The sequence below is a fragment of the Argentina silus genome, assembly GCF_951799395.1.
Source record: "Argentina silus genome assembly, chromosome: 9".
NCBI lineage: Eukaryota > Metazoa > Chordata > Actinopteri > Argentiniformes > Argentinidae > Argentina > Argentina silus.
This window is the reverse complement of record NC_139663.1, coordinates 3239296-3252108: the sequence shown is the minus strand read 5'-3', so window position 1 is coordinate 3252108 and position 12813 is coordinate 3239296. Positions and strand designations below refer to the sequence as shown.

At 45.4% G+C, this 12813-nt stretch overlaps 2 protein-coding genes across 3 annotated transcripts in view; both read right to left on the bottom strand.

Moving 5' to 3' along the window:
- Window positions 1–735: 735 nt before the first annotated feature.
- On the bottom strand, window positions 736–9316 carry arl6ip1 (ARL6 interacting reticulophagy regulator 1). The gene is made up of 6 exons (XM_083677105.1): window positions 9172–9316; window positions 6651–6784; window positions 5890–6009; window positions 4149–4266; window positions 3437–3521; window positions 736–1332 (listed from the first exon to the last, which is right to left on the bottom strand). The coding sequence occupies exons 1-6, from the start codon at window positions 9205–9207 to the stop codon at window positions 1214–1216; spliced, it is 612 nt and encodes a 203-aa protein (XP_083533231.1). The 5' UTR covers window positions 9208–9316; the 3' UTR covers window positions 736–1213.
- A 750-nt stretch (window positions 9317–10066) lies between these two features.
- smg1 (SMG1 nonsense mediated mRNA decay associated PI3K related kinase) overlaps window positions 10067–12813 on the bottom strand; it is a 30616-nt gene continuing 27869 nt past the window's right edge. For both annotated transcript variants that reach the window (XM_083677736.1, XM_083677737.1), the window contains exons 60-64: window positions 12540–12751; window positions 12277–12377; window positions 11925–12101; window positions 11733–11839; window positions 10067–11535 (exon numbers count right to left, since the gene is read on the bottom strand). In XM_083677736.1, coding sequence (XP_083533862.1) covers window positions 11458–11535; window positions 11733–11839; window positions 11925–12101; window positions 12277–12377; window positions 12540–12751 — 675 coding nt within the window. In that variant the 3' untranslated portion in view covers window positions 10067–11457. The remainder of the gene's footprint in view (window positions 11536–11732; window positions 11840–11924; window positions 12102–12276; window positions 12378–12539; window positions 12752–12813) is intronic.

Here is a 12813-nt window from a genome sequence, read left to right as displayed (position 1 = left end):
TACTGACAGGATTGGCCCTGAAGGGAAAAGCTAGTGAGAGACAGTTTGAAGCTGCCTAGACAGATTTTTTCTTCTATAAACATTTAAAAACAGAAGGATAGAAAGCTAGGGTTGATGAGTATCAGGAGCTCCTTTTTTTATATTTCTGAACTCAGCAAGTTCTCCTTGCCCTAATTGCAGTCAACACTGAATTCTTGAGCAGACAATGTCATTCGAATTACAAATCCAACCTTGAATGTATGTGAAAGACTACTTTGAACAAGGAAAACAAAATGTCAACATTAATTTAAATCAGACTTTATTAATTCTTTGTAGAGAACTCAGAAAGAATAACAGGTGAAATGAAGGGAGATTTGAAATTAAAGGTCAGGAATAGAGCTTAGGCAAAGGATACAACACAACACAACACATAAAGATAGACTGACAGGGAGTCATATTTACAATAAGAGGCACCCCAGACCAGGAGTTAGAGAGAGAAGGGAGTAGGCGAGAGCTAAAGGACCATAGAGGGTCCAGCTAGCAGCGTTTACAGCAGTGGGTCTAAACCAGTTGCCCCTCACACTAGCACATACAACACCACCAAAAGACAGTCTGTTTTTACTCCAGTTTCTTCTACAGTTTCAGTGCAATATTAAAAAAACAACAGAAGCGGAAAGCTAAAAAAGGTAAACTGTTGTAACATGTCGTTTTCCCCAGCCTTTTTCAAAACATGGAGGCTACTGCCCATTACATGAACAATATCCTCAGAGAGAAACTGAGGACAGTGAGGGTATTTAAATTTCGGTTCAGTAGTTGTCGCTTTCTCTGGCAAAAAAAAAGAGAAGAGAGAATGGCTTAAAAAAAAAAGTATATTTTTTTTTAATACTGACTGGCATCTTAAACGTGTATACATGTGCTAGAGAAACAAAAAGGGCAAGACCTGTGTGTGGAAGTGTTTGTGAGCTTAAACATGGGTGAAATCAAATTTGAACAAATTACCCCCAATGTGGTGATCGCATGCGTAGGGGTTCAGAAAGCCCCCCCCAACCAGGTGAATGGGTTTGGTGAGAGGGTTTGAGAGTCATTCAATTCAGCGTGTGAAACTGGTCTTGCTCTGTGCCGAAACTGAGGAAGCAGGTGACTTTTGTTCTACGTATCGTTTCTTCTTTAAAATCAACTTTTCTTCCGTTCGTCGTCCATCTCGCAGATCCTCCTCTTCTCAACGTCCTTTCTTTTACTCGTTCTTCTTCTCCTTCTGTTTGAGCAGTTTGTTGATCTCCCTCTTGGCCATGCCGGCGTACTTGCTGATGATACCGTGCTGGTTCAGCCCGGGCAGGAGGAGCAGGAAGCTCACTGAGGAGAGACAGGAAACAAGAGTAGTCAGTTACAAAGATAACCATGCTTGAAAGGACAAAATAAGAGGCTGCTGGTTCCACTGAGATGAAGAACGATTAGATGCGTTAGGAACAAAGACTCTTAGGAAGGACATACACACTGGGAGCCAAATGGAACACCCAGAGACCATGTCAATGGTCTTACGTAGCTTCATCTCCTTGATCGGCACTGTGATACAGGCTTGGTGAAAGCCATCAGTGCAGATAGGAGACAGACAAGGAGAGGAAGCCACTATAGACTATTGAGATGCACCCCCAGCAGTGAATGGAACCTTGTGAAACAATTGGCAGTGTGTGGCCTACTTCCTGGCCTCTTCCTCGAGTCCCTCCCTGCCTGTCCTTAATTACATCACTCAAGGGCTATTGGGAAACTACACAAGTCAAAACTCCTCTTCTGCCCCATGTTCAAAAGAATTGACGCTGACAATTAAACAGGTCCAACTGGTGTGTAGTGTGATTCACCACCTGTCACAGTCCCTGGGAATAACGAATAAAGATTAAACTGATTGGCATGGGGTTCATAAGGCATCTTCAAGCTTATGCAAACAATGAATCTACTTCACCACTACGGGAACTGCAACACGCCTAAAGCATTCAGGCTATAGAATAACAAGATGTCATAATAAAGCTAAACTGCCACCTGGGATAAGAGATTAGTGGTATGGCACCTTTACAGTTGAAGGATAACAATGCACAAAGCATGAAAGGTCATCCGTCAATAAAACCAAACGTGCTCTGACCAACCAGCAATTAACCAAATTAAGTCACTACGTCACTAAGTCACTACGCAAAATAAATCATGTACAAACTGGGTGCCATTGTTGGTGAATGTCTTCTGGCGCACTAAATGAAACTACAGAGAACAAGACCTTGTTACTACAACCAAAGCAAAGAGGCTAATACGACATGCTGTTTCTGCAGAGACAGACAGTGGCCTCCTTTCATGGCCTATATACTGAGACCCCTGTTCATAGTGCTGTAGTCGCTATAGAGATGACGCTGTTTGTCTAAAAGGAAGCGGAAAACCCAACAGCAACTTCCTGTGAGATTCTGAGTGTGTTTGACGGCATCAGTTTTGAACGGCTGCTGATCAGTGCCTTTCAATAACTTTCGCGTTAAGGGGATCAAATGTGTCTTCACACAGTTTTTACGTTGTATGAAGCGTCAAGTGCCTTCATTGTGCGAGGCACTTCTCAGGTACACGCGTCTAGAAAACGTTAATGAAATCAGGAAAAGCCCTATATGCCACGCTGTGGAGACTGTGGTAGGATATAAATCATGGTATTTCAGAGATCTATTGCCTGCACATATGTTCAGTTCATGGTTGTGGTACGTGGTGATTATTCAAAGAGAATTCATAGGGTTATTGAAGATTTCACTAGCAGTCATGTTATGATGTGCTGTCAGAATTGCACTTCCTCGTCCAACTTGACACTGCACAGACACACTGCCCTCGTATATTCTCACCCCCGCCTTTTCTCACCTAGTCAGAATTCTGGTCAGGTTAAATGTCAAGTCAAACTAACACATTTGAATGGAAGACTTTACCAATGTGAGTCAGACTTCACTCATATTTGGAAAAGGTCCTAAACAGACTACAGGGTGAGATTCACTTGACTCTCCTTGCTGCCTACTGCTCATCCTTACTGTAGAAACTCAGGAGCTATGACAAAGCTCACATTCACCTCACACTTACTGGCAGGATAAAGCAAAAGTGGTTGTTAAATGTTCCTCCCCCTAAGTCCAGGCAAGTCAAAATCAACACAATTCTGGGAAAACGCATCTCACTTCTACAACAAACAACTGAACGTCAGCAGGGCAGCATGCACATAGCGTACAGTACATGTAGTAAAGGCAAGTAAGTTGTTTGCAGCTAGCAAGAGCGACCACTTTGGGGCTGTGCATACTGTACTACAGGGCCAACCCGTACCCTGCTGGCTCTGATATCATCCCTTCACCCTTCATTGTTCTTTCCAGCAACTACAGTGGATGTATAACCAGACAAAATCTAAACTGGGTTACATACAACATGTGCTGTTCTAAGTCATTATCTTTATACGCACCAATCAGGTAGGTGAGGAACAGGTTGTGGACCTGCTGTCCGACCCAGGCCACTGCCACCAGACTGCTGATCACCGACGCAAAGTACTATGGGAGAGAATGGACAGGGACAAAAGGCATGTTGCATGAGGACGAGGAGAGAGTCAGGAACATTATATACAGAGGGAAATCAATTTGAGTCATTACAGCTTGGCCTTCAATGCAGCCCAGTTTATGGCAGGCTAAATCGAGAAGCTGCGGCAGGGAGAATCAGCTGACAGAGGTCACATCTATATCTGCTGCTGAGAGAAAGGCCCCATTATAACATGAGACAGCGACACTAACGTACTGTACAACTTCAGAGTGTACAGGGCTCCGGGTGTCCGAGTTATGCAATAAATGGCCTTGAAGGGGGCAAAACTAAACCATTATTCTTTCCTTTAAAAGATGTCATGCTTCTTAATCTGTGGCTAGAGACCCCATATGTAATGTACTACATTTAATCAGAGGCTCTCCATTTGTCAGAGGCCCAGTTTGAATACCATTCAAAAGCATTCTCCCTTTCTTGTGGTAACCAACGATCTTGAGATCAGATTTATATATATATAAAAAATAAAAGGGGGCTTTGACTGATCCAACATGGTCAGATCAATGATTACTTCAAGTAACAAAGGTGCGTTTCCCAAGTACTCAAACAGGGACAGAAACCATTTTGGCCTGTGTATGCGTGCGTACCATCTTGGGCTTCTCCTCCTTGAGGGCGAAGAGGCGTTTCCACCAGCCTAGCATCCGGCGCTGGGTCTTCACAAGGTTGCCACAGATCTCATGAAAACGCTGCTGCTGCTCTGTGGTCCTGCAGAGACGGGGACGAGACATTCGTCAAGTTCAGGATGTACAATAATAGCAGGGTTCGGCTTTGAACTACAATTTCAATTAACTTCCTCAGAATTTAAACATAATAGGCCCCCCCCCCCACTTCAAAACATCAATGCACCCTTTCAAAGTTAATTACTAATCTGACATGACTACTGGTGAGAGGAATGCAGTGGAAACCACACATTAACCAACTTATGTTGAATCTCTGCCCTGCATAATGGGAAGAAAGGTATACGCAATGCCAGTGAGAGATTTCACAAGACAAGAGGTATTGCCTAAGCTTGCCTTTTTTTTTTTTTCTTCTTTTTTTTTTTTAAACAAGTGTGCAGTGTTGCATTTCAGAACCATTTGCTCATGAGACCACACAATGGACAAGTGTAGTCAGTCAAGCAGTGTACTAAACTACTAGCAATTGTCAATGTAGTAATGCATCCAGACCAGTCCAATAACATTCCATTACTTGTTAACAGTGAGATTCAAAACACACCCAAAATCTCAACTGACAAGCACACCAGTTGGACAAGGAAGGTGGGGGGGGAGTGTAGAGATGGGGAAGTGAAGTGAAGTGCCCTTCATTTTCTGCTTAGCCACCACTACTTATTTCAGGCCCCAGACCATGACAGGTCTCACTGAGAGAGTGTGAGACGAGGCCTTTGCCAGACACCAAAATAAAATCTCTTGGCTGTGTGTCTGGCCCAGCCTTGGGGGGGTGGTTACTGGCTGTTGCTCTAGTCTAGCTGTCTTGCAGGAGAATAACATGTCCGAGTTTCACATCAAATAAGTCTTGAACAGACCAAATATCCTCTACACGTTCCTGACTTAAAATAGAAACCTTTACGCCGAATTAACCCCATTCACAAAACTCAGGCCAGCATTTAACATTACAGGGGTAGAATCAACCATAGCCATTCCACAATTGTTTTTGAATATGCGAGCATTCTGTATAATTGCACCTCCTTGAACCATTGATAATCTATAAAGGTCTTGAACACGCCCCAGGTTTCCACCATGGTGTGCCTGTGTGCTCCAGTCCACGTGGAAGGTATAGTAGGGCAAAGGGGTAAGGCCTGCTGGTGCTGACAGACAACCTGCTGAGTCAGGCTAAAGGCTACTGACACCAGATACCGAGCAGCGGCAGCAGCAACTGCAGACTGTCACTCAATCCTGCCTTGGATGTCTGGTTCTCATTAAGAGCAAGAGGGCTTCCCACAAGTCACTTCCTGAGAGATGGGAAATGTCAACTGGCTTCACATTCAACAGGTAGAGGGGATAATATACAACTAAACACAGCTAATGAGCCCAAGTCAGTGTCTGAGAACAAAGTACATCTTGGTAGTTGGGTACAGCACAAACCCAGAGCTGTTGATGAAAATTGGCCCAGAGTGACTTTGCATTTTCAGAGCCACCATCATAAATTACCTGATATCAGCAACAAAAAAAGCAACCTTGCCACCAGGCCTGCCACAAAACTGGGTTTGCACAGATGTTGTCAGGGGTAACTGTTCTTACCCAGGACTTGGTAATGCTAACCTCAGATGACACCCCTCACCCAGCCACCCCCACCCATCCCAACACCCCATCTCTCTCTCAATCCCCTCACCACTTGTTGGCGCCGAACACTCGGGGGGCGAGAGTGGGAACCAGGTAGTCGGCCAAGCACAGGATCATGACGGTGCAGGACAGCCCTGTCAGCACAGATGGGTCCAAGTAGTAGATCATCCTGCCAGGATAAAGAGGGGGGAAAGAAAGTCAGGCATCATCTGAGAGTGACTCAGATTGCTCGCTGCTCTTCGAGTCAAAACCATTATTAAAAAATACCTTTATTGATAAGTGAATACAGGAAGGTGGGAGAAATTGACATCTGGTTTGCAAGCAGGGTCAATAATACACAGGCCAATTAATGCAGAGAGAAGATGAACAACATGCATCATAGCACAGATGATGTGGATGAATACACACCCTCTGTTCCCATTTTCTACCAAAACAGGGGTTACGGTTAGCAAGGAAAGCAACACTAGTGGCAAAAACGCCCTGTGAGTTTGTCATGAATAATTAATGCAACACCAATGGCCGGCATTTCCAATATCCTCCTCCCCTCCCTTTCCCCCCCCCATAGTGTGACAGCAGGCTGGCAACATTAAACCAGTGATAGGGACAGAGGGTAAGTCTGGTGGGAAGAGAAATGGTGACATTAGTATCCGCACAGGAGAGGGCTGTACAATGAGATCATGGGAGAGAGGAGCTTGTATAAGACAGAAAGGTGAGTATGTGGGTGTATATATACACATGCATTTGAATGTGTGCGCATGTATGCAAAAGAGAAAAAGACTAATGTATAGTCTACATGTATGTGAGACTCACGTGAAGATCAAGGTGGTAACACCAATCAGGGCACCAGGGAACCATGGCTTCTCCCAGCGCACCACCTGGTCCCCAGCCAGGATCACCTCTCCCCAGCCCTGCAGCTGCTCTTCCAACTGGGCAGTCTCCTGGGCCTGGAGAGAGAGAGAGAAGCCAGGGGTTAGAAAGGGGAACAAGGGGCCAGTCAGAAATGACAGGAAAGCCTGCAAAATTGATCAGACCCCAAAATCTCCCCAAAGAGCAATACAACACATTTTATTTGATTGCCGCCTTTCTGGACAGCCAAGGTCACCTTACAGTAGACTAAAAATACATTAAAAGTGCAATGAAAGTACAATTAAAATCAAGGAGATAACAAGACATGCAACATGTTCAAACATAACAGGACAAAATAGCAACAAGACATGGACAGCAAGAACACAGGGTATAAAAAAAAAGGCGGCAAACAGCAATAGGACAAGTACAGCATAAAAACAGGGAATAGTGAGTGGCAGTTCACAGTAGGGGAATAAGTCGCAGTTTTAGGCCATGGTGAACAGGTGCGTAATATCTTTTGTTGTCACGGTCCTCCCATCTAGCAATCACTGGAAAACGTAACATGGCTAAATGTTCCCACGTGCCTGTTCAGGCTGTATAATAGACATTTGGGGGGAGGTAGTCTACATTTCAAATGTGTACATGATAAAAAGTCATGTCTCCTTCTGGGCTGCCCTATAGAACACAAGTCCCTGGCTGGCGCACAGGGGCACACACGCCCTCACTGCAGTATGAGTTGAACAGGATGACTAAGTACTCTGTGTGAGAGCACACAGACATGTGGCACTCCCTCTGCTAGGGGTGGCGAGATCAGATAAAGCAAGACTGTGCCCGACAGAGATATCAGCCTGCATTAGTGTCAGGGAGGACATCCAAGGCAGGGAGAGACAACGACAGAAATACGATCCACCGGTTAGCTAATTCCTCCAGGCTAATGCCATAAGAACCACTGTGTCTGCCTTTGAACACCATCAGTTAACCTGGTCAGCATTTAACGTTCAAAAAAGGCTTGAGTACAGTTGTGTCATTGTCGATGGCTAGAGTCAGAGGAAGAATCCCGCATTGTACTGGCATGGGCCGTCCCCACGCAGCTAGTTCCTTCCAAGAGCAGCACAATCGGTCAACCAGGGCCTTAACTGTTTATTGAGGACTCCACGACTTTGTTATGCAGCAGCACGTTTCGTTCACAGTCTAACGGTGACTAACAGACTATAGGGTTATATGGCAAGGCAGCAATCAAGTCAACTAAAAATATTATTGACATGGCCTAGTTCCCTAGCAATAGCATACAGAGGCTAGCGTAATACCATCGCATTTCACCCGTGTTTGTCTTGCTATGCAACATCGTGGTTGACAGGGCCATATTCTTGGCTAATCAAATTAATGGACACTACGTATTAAAGAATTTAACACCGAATGACGCGACGTCATGTGTCCTAACGTTATAACTACATTCAGCACACTTTAGTAGCCAGTTAACTAGCAGTCGTTAGCTAATTTTTAAAGAGGTGAAGCACACAGGAGCAGAGCCTTTCAATTAATAAACTACCTGCAATTTACCCAACTAGTACAGAATCCTGTACCTGATGGCATTAGCTATTGATATAGCCACGCTAGCTAACTAGGCCGACAATGAACCATTGCTTACGAACTCTTACTCTGAGTCTAACTATTTTAGGGATCTAATGTTCCGTTAAATGTGCTAATTTAGCAGATGGCCAGATTAGCGCTTTGTTTGTTTCCACTCGCTAATCCTCCGAGCCAGTCCGCGTCAATTAAATGCTAGCTAGCTAATGTACACTCATCGACCACTTTATTAGGAACACTATACTAATACTGGGTAGGGCCTCCCTTTGCTCTCAAAACAGCCTTAATTCTTCGTGGCATTTATTCCACAAGATGTTGGAAACATTCCTTTGAGATTCTGGTCCATGATGACATAATTCCTGCAGATTTTTACGGTGCACTTTCAACCTGTGAATCTCCCGTTCTACCAGGTGTATTGGATTAAGATCCGGTGACTGGGAAGGCCACAGAAAAACACTGAAGTCATTGTCATGTTCATGAAACCAGTTTGAGACAACTTTTGCTTTGTGACATGGTGCATTATCAAGCTGGAAGTAGCCATTAGAAGATGGGTAAATTGTGGCCATGAAGGGATGCACATGGTCAGCAACAATACTCAAATAGGCTGTGGCATTCAAGCAATGATTGTTCGGTATTAACGGGCCCAAAGTGTGCCAAGAAAACATTCCCCACACCATTACACCACCTCCACCATGAGAAGGTGTACAGGTGTTCCTTATAAAGTGTATGTTGTTCGTCATCCAGCGTTGACACGATATAGACTTTAGCTAAATACGTTTGACACGACAGCTGGCTAGTACTAGCGAACACAGAAGGAACAAGGCCTCGCTTCCTCGGCCAGAGGCTGCATAGCATTAGCTAGCTGACATGTTGTACAAGTCGAAAATGTGATACTTACGAGCATGTTCGCACTTTTGTTGTCTCCATCAGCCATAGCTAGCAATTGTGTTAATCTACGAGGTTTTCAGGATTTCGGTGATCTTGAAGGCAATTTTAAAACGGCCCCGGGGTGCAGCAGACGCCTCCCTCTACTCTCTCGCTCTTGCAGTTCACAAACTAACGGACGTTTGGCAGGATGTTTTTATCCCAAATTCTGCGTCATAGGGCAAGGCTTTATTGGAAATGTAGTGCATGTCAGCCTATCCAAAGGCCTCCGAAGATAAAAAACCACTCAGCCAGAGTTGAATGACTCCGCTGACATTAATTGATTAACATATTTTATGATTCAAACATGTGTTACATAAGGGGAAACTCATATCACATGTGAGTGAACAACATGACTCTGGATAGCCAAACCCAATTTAATTTATTGTATTTGATTGTTATTGGATTATCTCCTTACCAGCAAGGATTGGGACCATTACTCAGGCCCTGAATGGGTCACTGTGCTGGATTTCATTTTTTCTTACTGGATATTGACGTCATTCATTTGTCACCAAATAACAAAATCCAGTACAATACCCTTCAAAGAGAGAGCATCTTTGGTGAAAGACAAGCTGGCTGACACAGCAGCCCTAAACTTGCCTCAAGGACTGTAGAAATGCATTCCTGGCTGGTTCAGGCTCTCAAGGAGGAGTGTTAGAGCTACCATAGAAATGTAATAATTATAATATAAATTATAAATGTTCTATGTACATCAATCCATAGAATGTACACAGGTAAAGGCTGAATGCTTAAGAAAAGACCCCCAGTTTATGACCGATTATTTTCCAGTAATTTCTCCTTTTGCTGTCACAATACCCCAAATCCAATGTGCATTTAGAGTCATTTGTCAATAAACAAAACAGACAGAGGACCGTATAAATCCAAGTTTATTTGGCATCAAACAAAATCTAATAAAATCTTTAAGAAATAACAGTTTGCACCATCACCAAAAACATCACTTTTCTTTAACTTTTTTTTTTTTCTCCCACTAAAAATGTAAAACTAGAAAGTCAATATTAGTAAAACGCAAGCTAGAAGGGTGGGGGATTCATATCAGGAAGGATATATATCAGGAAGGTTTTTCACAGGCAAGTCAAAAAAGGCAGCAATCTAAGTCTAAAGTTATTTTCAAAGAAGGGAGAGGGAGAAAAAGCCAACGGTACACAACAGAGATTAAAGATGCACATTTAAGAAAAGGGGTTAGAAATAGATTTTCCCTCCAAGGTCTCATCGCTCAGAGAATTTAAATATTTCCCTACTTTGTCCTCTGTCCATCAACAAATCAACCCAAAAAACTTCAGACAAAAGGATCCATTAACTTGAAGCACATTGTACACAGTGCTAAGACATTCAAAAACCATCTCCACTTGACAATCAATTTTTAATGTGAACTTGTGTGATACACGTTTTAAAGAGGTGTAAAATAAGTAGTTTCATTTTTTTTTTCTTCATTTACGATTAATGTTTAGAGGAGAAAAAAAAAGTCTTGATTACACCGTCTTTTTTTTTCCTGAAATCATTTTTCTCCCAGGCTTCGGATGGAGTCCATTGAGCCTACAAATTCTCCCGCCACCCCACGCCACACCTGCCCAATCACATAGCACGCATATCTGCCACTGGCCAATCAGAATCACTGTACCATCAGGGAGAAGATTTCAAAAAATAGGAGCGGCACCTGGATTTCCGCCCCTCTCCCGACCCCACTAAGAGGTCCAAACCCAACAGCATGCTGGGTAACTCAACTCTCTGCTCTTAAAGGGACAGGATGTAAATGAACCCAGGCGTGCGCCCACATAAGGTCTTTCCATTTCCTGCTGAATTTCCCCCTGTGGCGAACCATCAATCGTGTTTGTCGTTTTTTTGGTCAACAGGGGCGGTGGTAATCGTGGGTGGAGGTTGGTGGTGGATTGTGGGGGTGGGGGGGAAAAGGTTATTCAAAGCAAGGGGGGCCATGTCATCATGCCCCCCTGCTCCCCTCCCCCCTCCCCGTCCCGGACAGCTCCCCCCTAAACACCGTTAAGGAGACGGGTGCAGACCCGTTAGCGTTGTGTTAGCTGGATCGCCGGGGGTGGGTGCAGCTGTGCTACGGGGGTCCCAGGTGGTGCCCCAGGAGTGTGGGGGGGGGGTAGTCTAGGCGTCCGCCCCCCTTCCCCCCTCATGTGCGGCACGGGTGCTGCGCGGCTCCTTCGCCCCAGACCCGGTGGATTCTGGTGGATGTCTAACCCTTCGCTGGACCAAAGAGATCTACCGGAGTCGCCGTTCACACCCAGGCTGTCCAGCCCTCGTACAACTGGGCCAGGTTGTCCATGTTCGTGGCCTCTTTGATGACGTAGTCAACCTGTAGGGGGTATGATAGAGTTCAGGCAAGGAGTAGGAAATGTTTGTACCAAGGGAAAGGCTAAACTGCCTAAATCACCAAGCAGGTAAGCAACCTATTATGGTATAAATGCTCCATCTATTTGGGTTGTCAAGAGATGCCCTAAAACAGCAGATGAGGTTAGATAAGAACAACGTTGGAGGAGCCGTGTCGTGTACCTGCTCTGTGACGCTCATCCGCCTATTGGGGTCCACGTCTCTCCCCTCCAGCTTGGCTTTTACCCGCTTCCACACGCTCACCGCGTACGAGTTCCTCTCCTGGACAGCTGCAACGCAAACACATTATCAGCACGTCAGACTAGCCCATGATGAAAGATCTGTGATGTTGAGTCAAATGCCCGTCTATTGTACCTCGTCCCGTTTTGGGGTCGCGTACGGCCCGTTTGGGGCTGGGGTTCAGGCCTTTGCTGGTCAGCAGCAGCGTGCTGGGCGGGGTGTCCGCGGGGGTGCCCAGGTTACGGGGCAGGGGCTTGCGTGCATTCTGGGACATGGAGTCCGGCTCGGTCTTAACCCCACTGCATCGTACTGCTAGAGGGAGGGAGAGAAAGAATAAGAGGGTAAAACAGAGAGAGAGAGAGAGACAAAAGAAAGATGTGAAGAACAAAAAAAATGAGGGAGATTTCATTCAAAGCAAGTGGCGGTAAAAGACTTCCCAGCCATAACATGCTGCTTTGTAAGAATGCGGCCCTCAAAAGGGACATACCTGCTGCAAAGCTGGTCTGAGCTGTAGAGGTGGGGCTTGCACAGTCACTGCCCCTCTCTGTCACCAGCGGAGATGCAAAGCCCACCAGCCCGTTATACACACTGTGGGTGAGGACAAGAACATAAGATTCCATTAGAGTGTTTGTGTGCAGGTGTGTAATGTGCGTGTACCTCTCAGCTCTGTATACGTAGTTCCTTCATTGATTGTGATGGAGTGAGTGCTCGCGTGTGTGTATGTATGTGCACGAGCGTGTCCATACACACCTCTGGCTCTGAGCGTGCAGCTCCTTCAGCGTGGCAGGGATTTCCTGCAGCAGCTCCACCTGCTCCTGGCTGCGTGGCTGGCCTGTGGCCTGTACCACTGTGAACAGCACAATCTGCACATTGTCTTGCCACGCCTTGTAATCCGACAGGAACTCCCGCACGCTGCCCTCGTAGGTCACTTCCTCCCCCTCCGCCAGCGCATTCTCCTCGTCCTAAGAGTTTGAGAGAGATATTTGTGTTTCATATAACCCATTTGTGCCGGATGCTGCGCGAC